The 23,615-nt window shown below is 45.4% G+C and overlaps 1 protein-coding gene across 1 annotated transcript in view; it reads left to right on the plus strand.

Moving 5' to 3' along the window:
• LOC124595910 (protein Wnt-1-like) overlaps positions 1–23,615 on the plus strand; it is a 232,260-nt gene that overhangs the window by 188,586 nt on the left and 20,059 nt on the right. Inside the window, exons 3-4 of the mRNA XM_047134821.1 lie at positions 20,053–20,178; positions 23,025–23,173. Of these exons, the coding sequence (XP_046990777.1) occupies positions 20,053–20,178; positions 23,025–23,173 (275 nt within the window). The remainder of the gene's footprint in view (positions 1–20,052; positions 20,179–23,024; positions 23,174–23,615) is intronic.

Genomic DNA, 23,615 nt, shown 5'->3' on the forward strand with positions numbered 1-23,615 from the left:
TTCCGTGCCTGTTGCGCTTGGTCGATCAATACATAGACGGTTAATACTGTTTGTGGGTGACGCTGGGGTTGTCGTCCGATGATATCTCATAGTGTTCGACTGGCGACAGATCTGGTGATCGAGCGGGCCAAGGTACCATGTTGACACTCTGTACAGCATGTTGAGTTACAACAGCGGTGTGTGGGCGAGCGTTATCCGGTTGGAAAACACCCCCTGGAATGCTGTTCATGAATGATAGCACGACAGGTCGAATCACCAGATTGGAGTACAACTTTGCAGTCGGGGTGCGTGGGAAGCCGGCCGCTGTGGCCTAGCGGTTCTAGGCGCTTCAGTCCGGAACCTCGCTGCTGCTACGGTCGCAGGTTAGAATCCTGCCTCGGGCATGGATGTGTATGATGTCCTTAGGTTAGTTAGGTTTGGGTAGTTCTACGTCTAGGGGGCTGATGACCTCAGATGTTAAATCCCATAGTGCTTAGAGCCATTTGAACCAATTTTTTGGTGCGTGGGATAACAACAAGCGAAATCGCAGGTCTAGGTCCAGAGTGTCTGGAACGCAGGCAGGTTGGGTGCAGATCATCAACTGGCCTTCTCCTAGCCAACATACGGCCATCACTGGCACTGAGTCAGAACCAGCTTTTATCAGATAATACAATAGACCTCCGTCCTGCCCTCCAGTGAGCTCTCGCTTGAGACCACCGAGGCCAAAAATGGTAGTGGTTTGGGGTGAGTGGAATGCATACTACAAGGCGTTTGCCTCGGGGTTGCCTTTGAAGTAACCGATTTGTTGTGTCGCTGAGGCGCCAACTTCTGCTCCAAGTGCTGTTGCAGATGCAGTACGATGCGCCAGAGAAATACGCCGAACACGAGGCTCTTCCCTCTCGGTAGTGCCATGTGACCGTCAGGAGCGCGGTCTTGCAACCGTACATTCTCGAGACCACCACTGCCAGCAGTCATGTAGAGTGGCCGCATTCTGCCAAGTCTTTCTGCAGTATCGCAGAAGGAACATTCAGCTTCTCGTAGCCTCATTAAACGATCTCGTTCTACATCTACATCTACATTTATACTCCGCAATCCATCCAATGGTGTGTGGCGGAGGGCACTTTACGTGCCACTGTCATTACCTCCCTTTCCTGTTCCAGTCGCGTATGGGAAGAACGACTGCCGGAAAGCCTCCGTGCTCGCTCGAATCTCACTAATTTTACACTCGTGATCTCCTCGAGAGGCATAAGTAGGGGGAAGCAATATATTCGTTACCTCATCCAGAAACGCACGCTCTCGAAACCTGGACAGCAAGCTTCACCGCGATGCAGAGCGCCTCTCTTGCAGAGTTTGCCACTTGAGTTTGCTAAACATCTCCGTAACGCTATCACGCTTACCAAATAACCCTGCGACGAAACGCGCCACTCTTCTTTGGATCTTCTGTATCTCCTTTGTCAACCCGACCTGGTACGGATCCCACACTAATGAGCGATACTCAAGTATAGGTCGAACGAGTGTTTTGTAAGCCACATCCTTTGTTGATGGACTACACCTCCTAAGGACCCTCCCAATGAATCTCAACTTGGCTCCCGCCTTACCAACAATTAATTTTATATGATCATTCCACTTCAAATCGTTCCGTACACATACTCCCAGATATTTTACAGAAGTAACTGCTACCAGTGTTTGTTCCGCTATCGTATAATCATACAATAAAGGATCCTTCTTTCTATGCATTTGCAGTACATTACATTTGTCTATGTTAAGAGTCAGTTGCCACTCCCTGCACCAAGTGCCTATCCGCTGCAGATCTTCCTGCATTTCGCTGTAATTTTCTAATGCTGCAGCTTCTCTGTATACTACAGCATCATCCGCTATAAGCCGCATGGAACTTCCGACACTATCTATCAAGTTCAGTGAGATGTTGATAATGGCAACTTTGTCTCCTTGAACGCATTCTCGACTGACATCTATTCACCACGTCCAGTTTCAAAGATAACTGACGTTCACGACCGTTACAACCCGTATTTAAAGCAAACCTGATTTGCATCGTTATCGTCAGTATATTGACGGGTTGTGTGATATCGCCTGCGCAAAATATATAGACATAACAAAGATGGCAGATGTATTACTGTAGTTGACGATGAATGAATATCTCAAACGGATGTTAAGATTAATGTAGATATTTATTGAAATGTGTCTGTGTTTCTTCGGTAAGTAAATCGGGCATGCTGACGGGGATATGAAGGCCAGTTTTTACAGGGTTCCATGTGCGGGCCCAGCATGTCGAGCGGTATCAAAATTACGAGAGAATGAGTTACCGGGACTTAGTAAAACAGCCTCTCGCGTCTCCTGCCATTAAGATCCACTCACCCATGCCAGACGGTTGTTCGTGCCACAAATCTGCCACCCCGGCAGCGCGCACGGTCGCCGCTGCCTCTCGGAAATATACATACACAAGTCGAAACGAGGTTCCCACAGCGGAGAGCAGGTACGGGTACAGGTTCCCCCGCCCGTTAACTGCATTGTCTTACGAAGCACAATAGACGCGCGCTGCGCCTCGCCGTTATGACTCGGGACGCTAATAGCCTGCGACCGATGCTTTATGCCCGGCTGAAATGGCGCGCAGCACCGCACAGACCGGTTCCGCCGCTTCGCGTATCGATCTCCCATCGATAAATATCGCTGTACGTGTCAAATATAATAAGAGTCTAAACTTTTTCTGCCCCCCTCCCGGCTGGAAATACACAAACATAAGTCAGCGGGCGAACAAGCCATTCCCACAGAGCGGCGCGTGAGTTGTATGCGTGGCGTCGGCGACACGGCTGCGGCCAGCGAGCAGAATGCGTGCTGCCCGGCGCTCTCGGTTTCTTTACTGCGAGCGTAAATTCGCCGCCTCTTATGTTCTCCACTGCACTTCACAATGGAACACAATATCCAGCTTGTAACGGCCCATTTAAGACTCGGACGGATACTACCGGCGTATGCCTCTCAGCTCCGCCATAAAATTTTCGAGACACGCTATTCGAGTAAGCCAAACAAATTCTCGAGTCGTAAATCTCGCGCACTGATACGTAAATCGAGTTCTAGTCGTATAGGGCCACTTTATGCCTTTCAAACTGAGTTCACTACATGCTCAAAGTAAGTCATTACAGACCAGTCGACTGCTGAGCCCTTTATATTACTGTTCAGTACTATATCTCGGATTACTAGGCGATTAAGGCCTTCAAATAACCGCAGTTACCTGAGCTGACAAAAGTGGCGGGGTAGTGATATGCACATTCTACAGATGGCAGTAGCACACGAGGTAAAAAAGGGCAGTGACTGGCGGACCTGTCATTTGTACTCAGGTGATTCACGTGAAAAAGGTGTCCGATGTACTTATCGGCGTACAACTGACTTTGGATGCGGGATTGTAGTTGAGGCTAGACACGGGGAACATTCCATTTCGGAGTGTGCCGAGAGTATCAAATTTGAGGCACTGCCTGCCGACGGCCTTAGCTTTACAACTGAGAACTGCAGCGTTTACGTATAGTTATCAGTGCTAACAGACAAGCAACACAAGGTAAACTGAGCGCAGAAATCGTTGTAGAATGTATTCATTTGGACAGTGCGGTGAAATTTGACGTTAATGGGCTACGGCAGCAACAACCGAGGCGAATGCCTTTGCTAAGAGTACGACATCGCCTGCCCGGACTACATAGGTTTGGTCCTAGACCGGAAAACTATGGCCTGGTCAGATGAGTCCCGATTTCTGATGACAATAACTGAGGGTAGGGTTAGAGTGTGGTGCAGATTCAACCAATCCATGGACCCTTGTTGTCATTAAGGCACAATGCAAGCTGGTCGTGGCCCTTTAATGGTGAGGGCTGTGTTCACATCGAAAGGACTTGCTCCTCTGGTCGAGCTGAATTGATCATTGACTGGAAATGGTTATGGCCGGTTACTTGGAGACGATTTGCTGCCATTAATGGACTTCATGTTACCAAACAAACATAGAATTTCTATGGATGACAATGCGCCATGTCATTGGGCCACAGTTGTTCGCAATTGGGTTGAAGAACGTTCTGAAAAATAGGAGCGAATGATTGGGTCACCCAGATTGCTCGATATGAATCCCATCGAACATTTTTGAGACGTAATGAAGAGGTCATTTGTGCGAAAAAGTCCTGCATCGGCAACACTTTGCAGTTATGGGCACTTGTAGAGGCAGCATGGTTTAATGTTTCTGCAGGAGACTTCCAACGACTTGTTGAGTCCATGCTGCAGAGTTGCTGCACCTTTTTTCAGTCATCAGTCTTTTGCCGGCCGGGGTGGCCGAGCGGTTCTAGGCGCTACAGTCTGGAACCGCGCGACCGCTACGGTCACAGTTTCGAATCCTGCCTCGGGCATGGATGTGTGTGATGTCCTTAGGTTAGTTAGGTTTAAGTAGTTCTAAGTTCTAGGGGACTGATGACCACAGCAGTTAAGTCCCATAGTGCTCAGAGCCATCAGTCTTCAGACTGTTTTGATGCGGCGCACCACAAATTCCTCACCTGTGCCACCTCTTCATCTCAAAGTACCACTTGCAACGTACGTCCTCAGTTATTTGCCGGATGCACTCCAAACTCTGTCTTCCTTTACAGTTTTTACCCTATGCAGCTCCCTCTAGTACCATGGAAGATGTTCCCTGACGTCTCCTTCTAAGATTCTCCGCAGCACCTCCCCATTCCTGACTTTATCAATCCACCTAGTTTTCAACATTCGTCTGCAGTACTACATCAAAATGCTTCGATTCTCTTCTGTTCAGGTTTTCCCACAGTCCACTTTTCGATACCATACAACGCTGTGTCCCATACGTAGATTTTCAGAAATTTCTTTCTTCTCTTGGTCAAGAACACACTTTTGCACAGTGCCTTGCTCCATCCGTCGTTCGTTATTTTGCTGTCTAGGTAGAAGAATTCCTTAACTTCATCCTCTTCGTGACCATCAATTCCGATACGTTTCTCGCTGCTCTCACTTCTGCTACTTCTCATTACTTTCGTCTTCCTTAGGTTTATTGTCAGTCCATATTATGTACTTATTAGACTGTTGAGTCCATTCAGAAGATGATGTTCTTCTTCATGGTAGCAATGTCATCAGTGAATCTTATCGTTGATATCCTTTCACTTCACATTTTGATCCCACACCTGCACCTTACTTTTATTTCAGTCATTGCTTCTTCGATGTATAGACAGAAAAGTAAGGGCGAAAGATTACATTCCTGTGTTACACCCTTTTTAATCAGAGTACTTCGTTCTTCCACTCTTATTATCCCCTCTTGGGTCTTGTACATGTTGCATACTACCCATCTCTTCCTACAGTTTACTCCGATTTTTCTCAGAATTTCGAACTTCTTGGACCGTTTGACATTGTAGAACGCTTTTTCTAGGTCGACAAATCCTACGAACGTGTCTTTATTTTTCTTTAGTCTTTCTTCCATAATCAACCGCAACGTCAGAGTTGCCTCTCTGGTGCGGTTACCTTTCCTAAAGCCAAATTGATTGTCATCTAATACATCCTCAATTTTCTTTTCCATTCTTCTGTATATTATTCTTGTAAACAACTTGGATGCACGAGTTGTCAAACTGATTGGGTGAAAATTCTCGCACTTGTCAGCCCTTTCAGTCTTCAGTATTCTGAGAGATATGTTTTTCCGGAACTAAAATGTTACATCGACAGACTCGTACGTTCCACACACCTACGTGAATAGTCATTTTCTTGCCACTGCTGCCAATGATTTTAGAAATTCTGATGGGATGTTATCTATCTTTCTGCCTTATTTATCTTATGTCTTCCAAAGCTCCTTCAAATGATTCTAAAACTGGATTCCTTATCACTTCTATTCCAACACCTGTTCCTTCTTCTATCACTTCACACTAATCTTCCCCTTGAATGTACACTTTCCACCTACCCACTCTCGCTTCTGTATTTAACTATGGAATTCCCATTGCACTCTGTTTTATCACTCTTGCTTTTAATTTCACCGAAGGTTATTTTTACGTCTCTATATGCTGAGTCAGTCGTTCCGACAATCATTTCATTTTCGATTTCTTCACATTTTTCACGCAACCACTTCGACTAGCTTCTCTGCGCTTCCTATTTATTTCATTCCTAAGTGACTTCCTGTATTCCTGAATTTTACTAAACGTTTATTTCCTTCTTTCATCACTCAGCTGAAGTACTTCTTCTGTTACCCATGGATTCAGGTATTCTTTGTATCTGTGTTTTTCTTTCCAACATCTGTGATTGCCCTTTTTAGAGATGTCTATTCCTCTTCAGATGAACTACCTACTGAGCTGTTCTTTATCGCAGTACCTATAGCCTCAGAGAACTTCAAGCGTATCTCGTGATTCTTTAGTGCTTCCGTATCCCACTTCTTTGCGTAATGATTCATCTTGACTAATGTCTTAAACTTCAGCCTACTCTTCATCACTACCACATTGTGATCTGAGTCTATATCTGCTCCTGGGTGCGCCTTGCTATCCAATGTCTGATTTCGGAATCTCTGTCTGACCTTGATGTAATCTAACTGAAATCTTCCCATATATATCTAATAACTAATTAATGAGAGTGACTATTGCAATATACCGGGTGATCAAAAAGTCAGTACAAATTTGGAAACTTAATAAACCACGGAATAATGTAGATAGAGAGGTAAAAATTGACACACATGCTTGAAATGACATGGGGTTTTATTAGAACAAAAAAAAAGTGTTGCTAGACACGTGAAAGATCTCTTGCGCGCGTCGTTTGGTGATGATCGTGTGCTCAGCCGCCACTTTAGTCATGCTTGGCCTCCCAGGTGCCCAGACCTCAGTCTGTGCGATTATTGGCTTTGGGGTTACCTTAAGTCGCAAGTGTATCGTGATCGACCGACATCTCTAGGGATGCTGAAAGACAACATCCGACGCCAATGCCTCACCATAACTCCGGACATGCTTTACAGTGCTGTTCACAACATTATTCCTCGACTACAGCTATTGTTGAGGAATGATGGTAGACACATTGAGCGTTTCCTGTAAAGAACATCATCTTAGCTGTGTCTTACTTTGTTATGCTAATTATTGCTATTCTGATGAGTTGAGGCGCCATCTGTCGGACATTTTTTGAACGTTTGTATTTGTTTGGTTCTAATAATACCCCATATCATTCCAAGAATGTTTGTCAATTTGTACCTCTCTATCTACATTATTCCGTGATTTATTCAGTTTTCAAATTTATACTGACTTTTTTATCACCCGGTATACAGGGTGTTACAAAAAGGTACGGCCAAACTTTCAGGAAACATTCCTCACACACGAAGAAAGAAAATATGTTATGTGGACATGTGTCCGGAAACGCTTACTTTCCATGTTAGAGCTCATTTTATTACTTCTCTTCAAATTACATTAATCATGGAATGGAAACACACAGCAACAGAACGTACCAGCGTGACTTCAAACACTCTGTTACAGAAATGTTCAAAATGTCCTCCGTTAGTTAGTCGATGCGCTCATGCAGCCCTGGAGAATGGCGTATTGTATCACAGCCGTCCACAATACGAGCATGAAGAGTCTCTACATTTAGTACCGGGGTTGCATAGACGAGAGCTTTCAAATGCCCCCATAAATGATAGTCAAGAGGGTTGAGATCAGGAGAGCGTGGAGGCCATGGAATTGGTCCGCCTCTACCAATCCATCGGTCACCGAATCTGTTGTTGAGAAGCGTACGAACACTTCGACTGAAATGTGCAGGAGCTCCATCGTGCATGAACCACATGTTGTGTCGTGCTTGTAAAGGCACATGTTCTAGCAGCACAGGTAGAGTATCCCGTATGAAATCATGATAACGTGCTCCATTGAGCGTAGGTGGAAGAACATGGGGCCCAATCAAGTCATCACCAACAATGCCTGCCCAAACGTTCACAGAATATCTGTGTTGATGACGTGATTGAACAATTGCGTACGGATTCTCGTCAGCCCACATATGTTGATTGTGAAAATTTATAATTTGACCACGTTGGAATGAAGGCTCATCCGAAAAGAGAGCATTTGCACTGAAATGAGGATTGACACATTGTTGGATGAACCATTCGCAGAAGTGTACCCGTGGAGGCCAATCAGCTGCTGATAGTGTCTGCACACGCTGTACATGGTACGGAAACAACTGGTTCTCCCGTAGCACTCTCCATACAGTGACGTGGTCCACGTTACCTTCTACAGCATCAACGTCTCTGACGCTGACATTAGGGTTATCGTCAACTGCACGAAGAATTGCCTCGTACATTGCAGGTGTCCTCGTCGTTCTAGGTCTTCCCCAGACGCGAGTCATAGGCTGGAATGTTCCGTGCTCCCTAAGACGCCGATCAGCTGCTTCGAACGTCTTCCTGTCGGCATATCTTCCTTTTGGAAATCTGTCTCGATACAAACGTACCGCGCCACGGCTATTGCCCTGTGTTGATACATACATCAAATGGGTATCTGCCAACTCCGCATTTGTAAACATTGCACTGACTGCAAAACCACGTTCGTGATGAACACTAACCTGCTGATGCTACGTACTGATGTGCTTGATGCTAGTACTGTAGAGCAATGAGTCGCATGTCAACACAAGCACCGAAGTCAACATTACCTTCCTTCAATTGAGCCAACTGGCGGTGAATCGAGGACTTACAGTACATACTGACGAAACTAAAATGAGCTCTAACATGGAAATTAAGCGTTTCCGGTCATATGTCCACATAACATCTTTGCTTTATTTGTGTGTGAGGAATGTTTCCTGAAAGTTTGGCCGTACCTTTTTGTAACACCCTGTACATTATTTCAGAAAAATCTTACGATACAGTTGCAGCCGTCAAATAACATTCATACGACATGGACAAATTTAACATCATGGAAATGGCCCAATCTTCGTGCATTAGTTAATTTATACACACAGTAAATATCGACTGCCGCAAAATTGATCCTCACGGTACACCCTTGCTATGTACGGATGCGGTGCTCTCCAAGTTAAGCAAAGACGATGGTGCTGTTGTGGATCGTTGAAGACCAGTGTGTCCAGCACGCCGCACTAGCAAAGAGGTCGGCCCCAGCGAGCGCTTGAGCGGCTGGGAAGCCGCTTGCGCATCGGCTGCGGCGGCGACTGTACACTCGCGGCCCGGCCTGAGTTATGGATATCGTGCTAATGGTGGCGGCCCCTGCGCCTGCCCGCCCGGGTAATTACGTCATCACGATGACCTGCGGCCGGTCGGCCGATCGCCAGGGACACTCGCCGTCTTAATAGCCGGCCCGGCCCGGCTCGGGTTACACGGCTCGGCGCGCGCACGCGCGGGCGCACACCTCCCACAACTCCGCCGCCACTTTACGGGCTGATCTCTCCGCCGCTGCGACCGTCTGCGAGCCTACTGCTGACCGCTAGTGGCGTGTTCCGTGTGTCGGCTGCAGCCGGTCCGCTCTGAGCTCAGCACTGTATCAGCATAAAGCACTCGGGAACACAACCACCACAGCGACAGTTCCTTTCTGTCAAACGCCTTTCGAATGTCGTCGCCGCCGTCTTAAATCATGGGATTGAGTATCTACTTGTTTTGTCTTCACGAATACACTGAGGGCACAGATGTCATGTGATAGCGATATGGACATATACATGAGGTATTATCGCGTAGAAAAGGACAGTGTGTTGGTGGAGCTATCTTCTGTACTCTGGTGATTCATGTGGATAGATATCCGACGTGACTACGGCCCCACGACGGGAGTTAACAGACTCTGAACGCGGAATGGTGCTTGGAGCTAGACGCATGAGACAGCCTACATCGGCCGGGTTCGATTCCGGGGGGGTCAGGGATCTTCACCTGCCTCGAGATGACTGGGTGTTTGTTTTGTCCTCATCATTTCATCACCATCATGAAAGTGGCGAAATTGGGCTGAGCAAAGGTTGGGAATTTGTACGGGCGCTGATAGCGGCGCAGTTGAGCGCCCCACAAACCAGACATCATCATTCTACATAGGAAATCGTCGGGAATAAAATATTCCGAGATACACAGTGCCAAGAAAGTGACGAGCATATCTCATTTCAGGCATTACCTATCACCACGGACAATACAGTAGCCGACGGCTTTCACTTTGATTGAGAGCAGCGACGTTTGCGTAGAGCTGTCAGTGCAGACAGACATGTAGCACTGCTTTAAGTAACCGCAAAAATGAATCTGGGACGCACGACGACCGAATTCGTTAGGACGGAACGATGAAATTTGGCGTTAATGAGCTTCTAACAATACCACCACTAGAAAAGTAGGTTAGAAATCAGATTAATAATGTTGCTCACACAGCATATGTTCAGTTTATCGGGCAACAACAAAGTTATTGACTGTGGATGGTATCATCAGAATGGAAATAAAGAAGTCACTGTAAAAAAGTCATTAATTTTGGCAATTATCTTGAATGGATTTTCACGTAGATTTCGTCAACGTTGTCATGGTTCATCTTGTTGATTCTAGGGTGATTCCACTTCGACTGCTAGAAGATCCAGATCTGTATTTTAGCAGTATTTGGAGACCTAACAAATGCGTTTTTCAGGAAATTCGTAATGATCAAACAATCCCAGATCAGAACAATGCTATGGTAGAAATAATTTTTGACTTGGTGTTCACGATCCACATTTTAATTAAACTTCTTGTAATTCACATATACCTCTTCTTAATTGTCACATCATCATGAAAACAGTTTTGTATCAATCTTCATATATTTAATTTCCACTTTGACCAAACACAAGACTTGAGTGTTCTTTTACAAATCGAAATAACAACTTAACTTCTGCATTCGCGCCAAAACGGATACAAGTAAGTCAAAGATTATTACAGTCTCACAGGAATTAATACACACAAGAACCATATCACTATAATATATCGATACAGCGGAGTACCTATACATCAATAAAACCAAATGTGAATATTGTCACAAAAATATGTCTGTTACTTCACAGAAAAGTAGTACGATATTACTGGTATCGAGAACTGGGGTTGGAGTGCCGTAATGGTCACGTAAATAAAGAACCATTACAAGCTATGGCAAAAAAAGGTTCAAATGGCTCTAACCACTATGGGACCTAACATCTGAGGTCATCAGCCCCTACACTTCGAATTACTTAAGCCTAACTAACCTAAGGATCTCACACACATCCGTGCCCGAGGCAGGATTCGAACCTGCGGCCGGCGCTATGGCAGCAGCAGAGCGTCGCGAGTGCCTTTGCTAACAGCACGACATCGTCTGCAGAGCCTCTGCTGGGTTCCTGACCATGTCGGTTGGACGCTAGACGACTTGCAAACCGCATCCTGATCAGATGTGTCCCGATTTCAGTTGATAAGAGCTGTTAATAGGGTTAGAATGTGACAAAGGCCACACGAAGCCGTAGACGGAAGTTGTCAACAAGGCACCGTTCAAGGTAGTGGCTCCATAGCGGCGTGGTCTGTGTTTACATGGAATGGGCTGGGTGCTCTGGTGTAATTGAACCGATCGTTGACTGGAAATGGTTATGTTCGGAGGCCATCTGTAGCCACTGATGGATTTCATGTTCCCTAAACAACGCGTGAATTTTTATGCATGAGAATGCGCCATGTCACTGGGTTGCAGTTGTTCGTGATTGGTTTGAAGAGCTTTCCGGATAAGTCGAGGAAAGGGTTTGGCCACCCAGAACGCCCGACATTAGTCTTAACTGAAAATTTATGGGACCTAGTCATGAAGTTTGTTATTGTACAAAATTAGTGTACAAAATTCTTCACTGAGGACACTTTCGCATTTAGTTACGGATATCTATAGAGGCAACAGGGCTTAGCAGTTCTGCAGGGGCCTTCCAAAGAATTGTCGAGTCCATGCTACATCGAGCTACTGCACTACGTCGGCCAAAAAGAGGTCCGATACGGTATTACGAGGGATTCCATGGCTTTTGTCACCTCAGGTTATGTTCATCGTTCCATCACGACGGCTCACCTGCGTTTAGGGTTGTACTTAAGGATTTTCTTGAATCATCCTCCGTATATCTTCATTTGAAAAGATGAATCACGTTATACTCTGTGGCAGTCCGATGACAGGATTTGGATTTGGCAAATGCTTTGATAACGTTACCAGCCGCCATGTAAAATGCAGATACTGAATGCGAAGTAGGAGGTGTTACGGTAGAGGGTGTTTACCGTTGTTGGGGTATGGTTCCCACATTATGCTCCAGAAAACGCTAAGTGCGGAAGGGTATGAACACATTTTAGGGCATTGTGGACTTTGCACACTAGAACAGCTTAGAAACGAAGACTTTGGTTTGGATGACAAAGAACCCTCTCATAAACACCATCTGCGAGGCAGTGGTTTGTGGACAATAACATTTCTGTAAAGGACTGGCCTGCCCAGGCTCCAGACATGAATCCAGTTAGGTGAGTTAGAACATCGACTTCGCTCCATACTGGAGTGTGCAACATCATTTACTTCTCTGGTTTCACCTGTTGAGGAATAATGAGCTGCCAATCCTTCAGACATTCAGATACCTCACTGAAAGTGTCTCCAGTAGAATTCAAGTCATATATAGCTGAAGGGCGAAAACTCCCACTACAATGTCCAGTAATAAGTGTCCTGATGCTTTTGATCAGACGCTGTTCCTCTAACTTGCACAGTGCTTTCAAAAAAAGGTTCAAATGGCTCTGAGCACTATGCGACTTAACTTCTGAGGTCATCAGTCGCCTAAAACTTAGAACTACTTAAACCTAACTAACCTAAGGACATCACACACACACACAATGTCCAAAGCAGGATTCGAACCTGCGACCGTAGCGGTCGTGCGGTTCCAGACAGTAGCGCATAGAACCGCTCGGTCACCCCGGCCGGCTCTAACCTGCATCTTTACTATAATGTACATGGGGAAGGTCAGAACAATGTGCATCATGGTAAGTCAGTCAGTCTTCCTTGACCTCCAATTGCTAAATGAGTGGTCCTCAGGAGGCTAGCAAAATAAAGCTCACCATGTTATAAGATCAGTTATGTAAAATTGAACTCTTCTTCAGCGGGAAGCATAGTTTCAACAGCGCAGTACTTTACTAGGCATTGCACTGGCCTTCATCGTACCTTTGAACTGATTTATCCATCCAGTTGCAACTAGGACAACCTACATTTTTCGGTTCCCTCCGAAAACTCTCGACATGGCATTTTAGACTTCATACCTCACTCACAGATAGGAAAGAGAAAGAAAATGACAAATTTTCTGAGGCCACCTGAGAATCGAACCTAGTGCATTTGGATTTGTATCGTGGTACTTCCTTACTGAACCGGCGAGCCGAAGATTATCGCTCTCAGAGCTTACTTTCCGATCTGCTGAGTAGTATATTTAATAAAGGAAACGTGGGCTGGAGGACACACAAAAATAAAAAAATCTGTGATGTGTATATGTAGACTGGACCGATGAAGGAAAATTTGTACCAAGGCCAAGATTCGAACACGGGTCTCCTGCTCACCAGGCAGATGCACTGAGCACACTGGCACGGTGGCTTTGCACAACGATACGAACGACTCTAGCACGCCTCCCTCTCAGTCCAAATTCCCACTCACTCCTTCAGCCCACTTGGTATTCCTCCCCAAATGCGAAGAGCACTGCAGAGCCTCTGCGACTATACTGGAATAACATTTCAGCGTCGAACGAGAAACTGATCCTACCTCAAACTCAGACATTGGTTCTTTATTCAAATGACACTATATGTTTCCAGAGACTTTTTCAGTTCTCAATCTTCTGTGATGTATATATGCAGACTAAAGAGATGCATGAAAATTTATACCAAGGTCAGGGTTCCAAACTGGGTCTCCTGGTCACTAGGCAGATGGACTGACCACAACGCCACTCTGGCATAACGACTTTGCACAACTGCACAGATTATCGCAGCATGCCTTTCTCGTCAATCACAGGAGTTTGAGACTTGTAAAGGACCTACCGAGGTGGCGCAGTTGTTAGCACCCTGGACTCGGATTCTGGAGGACGATGGTTCAAACCCGCGTCCCTGCATCCTGATTTAGGTTTTCCGTGATTTCCCTAAATAATTTCAGACAAATGCCTGGATGGTCTCTTTGAAAGTGAACGGCCGACTTCCTTCCCTATTCCGATGGGACGGATGACCTCAATGAAATCAACCAACCAACCAATTTGTAAAGGCCTCAATTCGAGTAAAGCATATATGCCTGCCATTCAGGCAGAATCCCCGTTTCGTTCGATGCTGAGGGCTATTCCAACACATCTGGAAAGCCTCTGCAATGCTGTTCGAATTTGGGAGGAATACCGGATGGTCTGCGTTCTGAGGGTAATCTGGATTGAAGAAGGTGGTGTGCTGGGGTAGTCTGTGCATTTGTGCAAAGCCACTTGCCAGGGTCGCGTAGTGGTTGACGCATCTGCCTAATGAGCAGGGGACCTGGGTTCGAATCCTGGACTTTGTACAAATTTTCCGCCGTGCTTCAGTCTGAAAATATACATAATAGATATTTGAGACTTGGAAAGGTCACTGGAACCACATAAGTTTATTTGAAAAATGGAACACTTTAGCGCCGGCGTTTGCACGAACGTTTCCCGACGTACCATAGGAGCCGGGTCACTCGTGAGGAACCGTATAAGCATTGGCGATATCAAATATCGCCGAGTATCGAGAAAAGGCTCGTGAGAAGAGAGGGGTGGTGCCGTGGCAACTAGCAGTGGGAGGCGCTGCGGTATTGCGTGGCTATAATTTCAGGACGCGCCCGCTGCGTCGGGATTACGTTTCGGCACGCCCCCTGTCTGTTTGTTTGCGGTTTCCTGGCACATTGTAGGCCGGGGCCGCTTCCGCCGTATCGGCTGTCCCTCCTCAGGTGGGCGCTCGCCGGCCCTTTGAAGGGCGAGTGGTGCGCGCCTAATCTCGCGAGTGCACCCTGCACTTACCCCTTCCCTTTGACCGGCCCTCCAAAGGGCCATTGTCTCTGCACTGGGCGAGGGCGCGCGCTGCTGTTTAGCGGCGAGTTGTGTGTCAAGACGGCTGGTTGGGTACTTGCCACTGCTGCGCTCCACTCTCACCGCCTCTACTGGGGACTGGTGATTACGCGCGGCCCAGGGGCACCCATTGTAAGCCGGCCACTGGTCATGCAGCCCATGATCAAAGGCAGTCATTAAGCTGCGCAGGCAAAGGGGGGAGGGGGGAGAGGTCTCAGTGACGAAAAGTCTTTATTCAGGACGGCGGCCGCTGGTCACCACTAACTCTGCCGTCTAAGAATCCAAGCAGAAGCCTCCCGTTTCTCCGTGCTTCCTGTTAGTACCCTTGACAATCGTGCTACTCGTCCTGTCCTGTTTTTGAGTACCCACGTGTCTAGTATTACGGAAGCTATTGAGAGGCACCCACATGCCTTGCTCATACTGTGGCATCAAGCAGTCAGGCCTACAAGATGAATGGTCTGCCATGCGAGTGGGCTCATTCTTATTTATCGAGTAACATGAACTCTAGTACTCACAATTAAGTTAAAAGTTATTCTCCTGTTTGAATATTACGCAACGGAAACGAACATCTGACTATTAGTAATTTACACAACACTGACTGTTCACTACGCACTGGCAATACCACATTTTCTTTCTTATTTAACGGCTTTTATCAACACGTGGCCATCGCACTGAATATGAATGGCGCACACATTATAAATTCTGGATATCATGACAACATACAATTCGAAGGAAAAGGCCACCAATCTTTCTCTTTTCACTATCTTATTTATTGCGATAAATTCTGTAACCTAAACACACAAATTCTATAACCTACAACAATAACACATGAGAAATTCCGCCCAGTGGGCATGGCTTTACATTGGTGATTATCTTATGGTCTCGTAATTATTTAATGCTGCAGTGCACTTTCTGGATAGGACGGTGGATCTTTTGCTATACATCACACTTCGACTCTCACAACCATCATCACGAAACTTTCCTCCAGACCGAGCGGTACAAAAGGAACATGCATAACCCACTACCTCTGAAACTACCTTTCTACTCTCCCATGCAAACCACACATACTTAAATTACATGACATACACCACACTGCAACATGGAATACAAGACAAGGAATAGTCACAACATTATACTCACATCACTTTCAGCTTTCCCACTTCAATTAGTATTCATCCCAGTTTCACACGACACTGCCCCACTTCGTAACTTTTCTTTCCTACTATGAACTCTGGAGGATATATGCACGTCTTCCTGTGCAATGCAAGCCAAGTGGCGTTGCTGGATAGACGGCTGACTCACCTTGCTTCTCTCTGAGTATTATAGTTTGAATCAAGCGTCACACGCTAAGTAATATTAAGAACATATTCATCACACACGCGAGTCCTCAACTGATACCATGGACGAGTACTTCTCTTTATCCTTTGTCTCATACACAGATTGAGACTCACACAGTACTCACCACGTGGAAGTACTCGTCTCTAATTTCAAGTCCTGCACACGCTATTTCTTAAATATTTCAACTTATAGTGCACACGCTAGTAATTCAGCTTAACTTAAGCACACAGAAGTATTTCAACTTATTGCTACACGTGGTTTCATTGTGACCGTTGGTCACTTCCGAAGATTACTACGATCCCCTTAATATTACCTGCCTGACATTTAATCTCCCCACAAAAGTTCCTGAAATAGAGAAATTATTATTCCAAACTAGTTTTAAGTACTTCACATGCATACCATGTCTCCATTTTTTTGTCTTTACGAAGCACACCTGAGACAGGTCTTACCAACACTAGATCCAGCGGCAGAGTGCTGAAACATGGTCGTTCTTCAGGTCAGCTCGCACCTCCATCGAGGTGGGGGCGCACCATGTTACCGTATTGCTCAGCCATATTTCAGGCGCTCAAAGCTCAGGTAAATTTCATCTCTTTGGTTCCACCAAAGGTGACCAAAGGCCCGCCTCAAAGATGATCATATATTACACATTCACTATCTGTGGTTAGCAGACGACCATACATTCATTCATTTCGCAGATCTCACCAAATTGGTGTAGGGATTTATTTTGTGGGAGTGCACATGTGAGCAATTAAATAAATAAATTGTCATTCTTTCCTACACTGGTATCCGGCTTCGGTGTATTAAGTGAAATTGAGTTATTATTACAAAAAATGTGTTGTTATGACAAGAATAACGAAGAATGTTGTACCTGAATGAGATTTTCACTCTGCAGCGGAGTGTGCGCTGATATGAAACTTCCTGGCAGATTAAAACTGTGTGCCCGACCGAGATTCGAACTCGGGACCTTTGCCTTTCGCGGGCAAGTGCTCTACCAACTGAGCTACCGAAGCACTTCGGTAGCTCAGTTGGTAGAGCACTTGCCCGCGAAAGGCAAAGGTCCCGAGTTCGAATCTCGGTCGGGCACACAGTTTTAATCTGCCAGGAAGTTTCAATGTTGTACCTATTTTCAATGTCGGGCGGTACTGTACCCTTTCACTATCACTTGATCCCTAAACAGTTGTCTCCTTGCCGGCCGCGGTGGCCGTGCGGTTCTGGCGCTGCAGTCCGAAACCGCGGGACTGCTACGGTCGCAGGTGCGAATCCTGCCTCGGGCATGGGTGTGTGTGATGTCCTTAGGTTAGTTAGGTTTAAGTAGTTCTAAGTTCTAGGGGACTTACGACCTAAGATGTTGAGTTCCATAGTGCTCAGAGCCATTTGAATCAAGTTGTCTCCTTATCAGTGTTTTCCGTATGTTCCTTTCTTCACAGATTCTGCCAAGAACCACCTCATTCTTTACTCCAAGAGTCAACCTAATTTTCAGCATTCTTCAATAGCTCCACATTCAGTCGCTTCGATTCTCTTATTTTCCAGTTTTACCACAGTCCACGATACATTCCAATACACTGCTGTGCTCCAAAGATTTCTTTCTTAGATTAAGACTGATGTTCGATACTAACAGACATGTTTTAACCAGTAATGGCCTCTCTGCCAGTGCTGATCTGCTTGTGATGTCCTCCTTTCTTCTTGCTCCATTGGACACGTATTATTTTGCTTCCATGGTAGCAGAATTCCTCCACTTTGTCTACTTCGTGGTCCCTTATTTTGAAGTTTATTGGCCGTCTCCTTTCTGCCACTCCTCAACCCTTTCGTTTTCCTTTCCAGTTTACTCTTAGTCTGTAGTGTGTGCCTGTAAGACTGTCCATTCCATTTCACATGTCTTGCAATCCTTCCTAACTTTCATTGAAGATGGCAATGTCAGCAAATACTTTTGCCCTGAATTTTAATCCCGCTCTTTAAGCTTTCTTTTATTTCTGTCACTGCTCCTGAGTAGAAGCGTTGAACAGTACGGTCGAACAACTATATATACCTGCCTTACACCATTTTTACTCTGAGAACTTCGTTATAGGTCTTCCATACTTATTGTCCCTTTTTGGTTCTTGTATATATTGTGTATTATCTGTCTTTTCCTATACCTCACTATTTTTCTGAGAATTTCGCATCTTGTACCATATTAAATTGCCGAAAGCTTCCTCGAGGTTGACAAATTCTATGAACGTGTTCTGATTTTTCTTAAGTCTTGCTTCCATCAACAATCGCAACGTCCGAACGGCCTCTGTCGTGCCCTTACCTTTCCGAAAACTAAAAATGATCGTCACCATCAGATTCTTCCGCGTATATACAGAATGCTTATATAAAGGTAGTCAAGATTCTTCGTTTTTTGTTAGTATCACCATTTGCAAAAAAAGTATGTATTGATGAATTTGAATGCTATCGGGACATCAGTTTGCCAAATCACGCTTTTCACGTGCTGCCAGTAATAATAAACAGAAGGACAGAAATGAAGGATGAATGCTCACTGGGTGGAGGTAAGTTTGGTTACAGAACGGGAAATAGCAGTGGAAAAAGAGTTCTGACATTCCGATTACTAATGTAAGGAACATACAAGAAAACTGAGGATACATTCCTAGCATTTGTGGACCTAGAGAAAGGCTTCGACAATGTAAAGACGAAAAAGCTTGGGAGTATACTAAACGCGTCTCCATGTTAGTTACTATTTACCAATTGCTGAATCCGTTCTGGCGTTTCAAGTAAGGCTTCTCTGTATATCGTTTTTGCCCATATCTTTGGTCCTACTGGAGCTAGGAGCTTATAAACCCCACAGTGCTGATACTCAAAAGGTCTGTTGTTTCTGTGCCAGATTTGGATGACATCAATCACGGAGTCTGGTAGGTGATCGTGCTCATACACACAAACATCCACTCTGCGCATATATATATATAGTGTGTGCGCGCGCGCGCATACGTGCGTATATACCAAATACACCTTCCCAATTTGCTGTTTTATTTAAGGTACGGGCCTTTCTGGATACAGAAAATCTTCGACTGCTGCGCTGGCCAGCACATTCTCCAGATCTCTCGCCAACTGAAAACGTCTGGTCAATGGTGGCCGAGCAACTGGCTCGTCACAATACGCCAGTCACTACTCTTGATGAACTGTGGTATCGTGTTGAAGCTGCATGGGCAGCTGTACCTGTACACGCCATCCAAGCTCTGTTTGACTCAATGCCCAGGCGTATCAAGGCCATTATTACGGCCAGAGGTGGTTGTCCTGGCTACTGATTTCTCAGAATCTATGCACCCAAATTACGTGAAAATGTAATCACATGTCAGTTCTATTATATTTTTCCAATGAATACCCGTTTATCATCTACATTTCTTCTTGGTGTAGCAATTTTAATGGCCAGTAGTGTATTTAGAACAGAGCATGTAAAGCCATTACGTGCGAGAAAAAAAATTTAGAAAAAGTTTGAAATTGTGTTAAAGTTTGTTGGAAGTCGCTAACATTAAGTGGTTTCATTCTTAAATGCTACATGAATATAGTCTTAGTAACTGGTGGTGTGTTAGACTTTGAACGTAAGTTTATACATTGTAGAGAGTAGCTTACGGCAGGCTTAATTATACGAAACAGTGAATATGAAGTTTTCCCTTCGTGATATAGACACTGCTTCATAGTAGTAGCGCTGAGTTGTTAGAGCTAAACGACGTTTTGCTGTGAGCACATAATGAGGAGGCCCGTTACGCGGTGTGGGCCGTGTTGCAGGCTGCCGGGAGACGGCGTTCATCTACGCCATCACGAGCGCCGGCGTGACGCACGCGATAGCGCGCGCCTGCTCCGAGGGCAGCGTGTCGGCCTGCTCGTGCGACCACAGCTACGCGCACCGCGCGCACGCCCACGCCAAGCACCCTCTGCCCGGCACCGCCGCCGCCGCCGCTGCAGGTAAGGAGCCGAGCCGCCAATACGTCTCCGAAGGAAAAAAGCTAACAGAGGAAAGTGCCCAAAGCCGGACCCCCCCCCACCCCACTTTGCTTTTGATATTTTAAAAACAGAAAATAGTAGAAAATTGTTTGTAACCTCCCAACAGATAAAAATTCCGTAACCTCCCAACAGTAAAAACAATATATTTATTTCATTCACATTCAATGTAACCTTCCAACAGATAAAAATAGTCATATATTGCATTCACATTCAGCGTAATCTCCCAATAAAAAAATTGCGTAACCTATCAATAATAAAGTGTGAGTAATCTCTCAATAAAATTGTGGCTCACTTATAACCTTTCAATAATTGACTGTGAATTTAAACTGGTAAATTTTAGACGTCAGCAGTGCTGCGTCATGGTCCTGAAAGATCATACTGAATAAACTGAAAATTTTTACCTCAATAAAGTCGCCGGACAACGAGTATATATCTGCTCCTTTATGAAACTAAACTTTTCTGGCACAGCTCTGTGCAATGCTGACCGATAGATTTGTCATGTATATAAGAAACAACTGATTTTTCTTTACAATAATCAGAATGACCATGGACTGGAGAAATTAGTAAATTCTTAAAATTGAGATCAATAATTGCCAAAAGTTAATTTTTTTTTTATGAGAAAGATTATTATTAAGAGATTTCTTAAAACATTTCACATGGGACCTGATACAACAATAGTACATATGCGCGAGGGTGCTTTTACCTTATACTACAATGCTGAGGCTCCGCCATCGCTCCCCAAGACCGGCCCAGCCAACTCCACACACGACTGATGGCTAGTACTACTACTGCTACTGACTCTGCTCCTACTGCAGCCGACACTGCTCCCTGCTCTGAGACACTCTTACAGCTTACACATCGCAGGCAGCGCGTGAGCAATCCATCGAAATTACATCTGCTCGAGTGCGCTAGCAACAAATTACTTAATCATGGACCTCTTATATGTTTCAAAACCGTATCATAATTTTAATATAATGTTATGCACCACTTACGTTTTACTCTTAGAAGCCTTAATTAAATCGGACCCCTTTTAAAAATAAGCAAAAAGCATTAAACAAAATTGGACAAAGGTATTAAATAAGAGAAAACATCTTGTAGTTTCAAAGTAGGTTTAATATTGCATCTTTCAGAAAGTTAAAGAATGTCTCTATGATTCCTTTGCTTAATTCAATAGCTCTGCCATACGATGTTCCTGTAGGTTTTCATTCTGACAGTTTGGTTTTGTGACATTTAACGAGAACGTTAACCCAATTTTCACCAGCAATTTCGCCTTTGAACTGGTATTTACTGTTATTCCCCTCTGACAACCGTAACGCCATTACTCACAATTCCTTACGAGTAAGCCCAAAGACAGAAACTTCCATAGCAAGACAGTACTATACAAGATCTTCCTCGAAATCTTTACTCGAACTGTAGGTCCGCCTGTTTTGTTTTTTGCTGCTTCCTCTGGTGTACCGCACTTCATGCTGGACAGCCTCGTAAGGGTTATTTCTGGATCATTAAACTGCTTACTGACCTCCTTCCAACTCACTTATTTTTATGAACTGCTTCAATAGCTTTAGTCACTTTAGAAGCACTCCACTTTCTTTAATCAACCTTCGCCATTATCCTCTTCGAAACTGCACTAGGATTCCAAAAGAATAAGTGTGTACTAATACGAGAGATTTGAAACATTAAGTAAGGAGTCTGGTTTAAGCAACTATAGCGTATATTTTGTTAACCATATATCTGAATGAAACCGTTTAGTCATAAACACTAACATTTGAAACTTATTAATCAAGAACAGACACATGTTGAATGGCTTATCTGCCACAACGGAAAATGTAGTACAAGGCAGAAAAAAAATTTTCCATTGTCAAAACATGTAGCCTACTGTCAAACATAAATAACGAGTGAAGTAGCAGTCCGCGCCGGAGTGGTGCAAGCCTGAGCTACTACATGTAGCTTAAGAGAATGCACAACTAAGAACCATGGGGCCAACTTTAGGGGGGTAGTCAGGTTTTGGACACTAACCTCTACAATGTATATTTTATATTCTATTAAAAAACGAATATTTGTGTGTTCGTCTTCTATGTGTTCCTAAACCATTCATGCGATGGCGATGAAACATTGGTGACTTGTTGCGCACATCTGTGAAGGTTTCTGTTGGGTCAGAACCAACTACCACCCATAGGGCTGGAAATGAAAAGATAGTGACATAGCAAGTTAATTCAGGAACGCTTGGATCAATTTCACTCAAATTTTGTATCCATATGATTCACTATTTGTACAAAAATTTTGTTGGTGTACTATATCCCAACAGATATACAAAAATATTTGCCGACGTTGGTTGCCGATGCAGTGGCATTAAGTGTGTAACTGTGCACCTGTATTTGAGTGACAGCTACAAAGTACTCGGGCAACATATTCCAACATCTTCAGCCTTCTTCTAATTGCAACGCAAATCTTACGTCTGATACGTATGCTACTATGAACTTTTCCCCCATCAATTCTGACTTACATCTATCCTGTCCTGATTTTAATGCATGACATAGCTCTAGTGATTTTTACTTAAAACCGCACTAGTGCCAGTGACATGAAAGAGCAGTAACACACTTCTCGCACAGGAGACGATATTCCAGTAAGTTATGAGGAGTTTTCGGATGTCCAGAGATGTCAGGTGAGCGGTATTGTTGTGGTTGTTGCAGGAGCGGGTGGGCTGCTGTCGGCAGCGCCTGCGGGGGCGGGCGTGGCGGCGACTGGGGGCCGCACCGCGGCGCAGGCGGCGGCCGACTGGGAGTGGGGCGGCTGCTCCGACAACATCGACTACGGCTTCAAGTTCTCCCGCGAGTTCGTCGACACGGGCGAGCGCGGACGCTCCCTCCGGGAGAAGATGAATCTTCACAACAATGAGGCGGGCCGAGCGGTGAGTTAACCAACACTCACTCTCTCTCTTTCACTCTCTCTCTCTCTCTCTCTCTCTCTCTCTCTCTCTCTCTCTCTCTCTCTCCCCCGCCCCCTCTCTCCCCCGCCCCCTCTCTCCCCCGCCCCCTCTCTCCCCCGCCCCCTCTCTCCCCCGCCCCATCTCTCCCCCGCCCCATCTCTCCCCCGCCCCATCTCTCCCCCGCCCCCTCTCTCCCCCGCCCCCTCTCTCCCCCGCCCCCTCTCTCCCCCGCCCCCTCTCTCCCCCGCCCCCTCTCTCCCCCGCCCCCTCTCTCCCCCACCCCTCTCCCCCCCCCCTCTCCCCCTATCTCCTCCTCTTTCCCCCTATCGCCCCCCCCATCCCCCTCTCCCTCGCCCATCCTTTCTAGACACATTTCTTTCCTCTTCATTCAGTTGACCATTTATGCTGTCAACCTCTTCCTGTA

The sequence above is a fragment of the Schistocerca americana genome, chromosome 2 (assembly GCF_021461395.2).
Source record: "Schistocerca americana isolate TAMUIC-IGC-003095 chromosome 2, iqSchAmer2.1, whole genome shotgun sequence".
NCBI classification, from domain to species: Eukaryota; Metazoa; Arthropoda; class Insecta; order Orthoptera; family Acrididae; genus Schistocerca; species Schistocerca americana.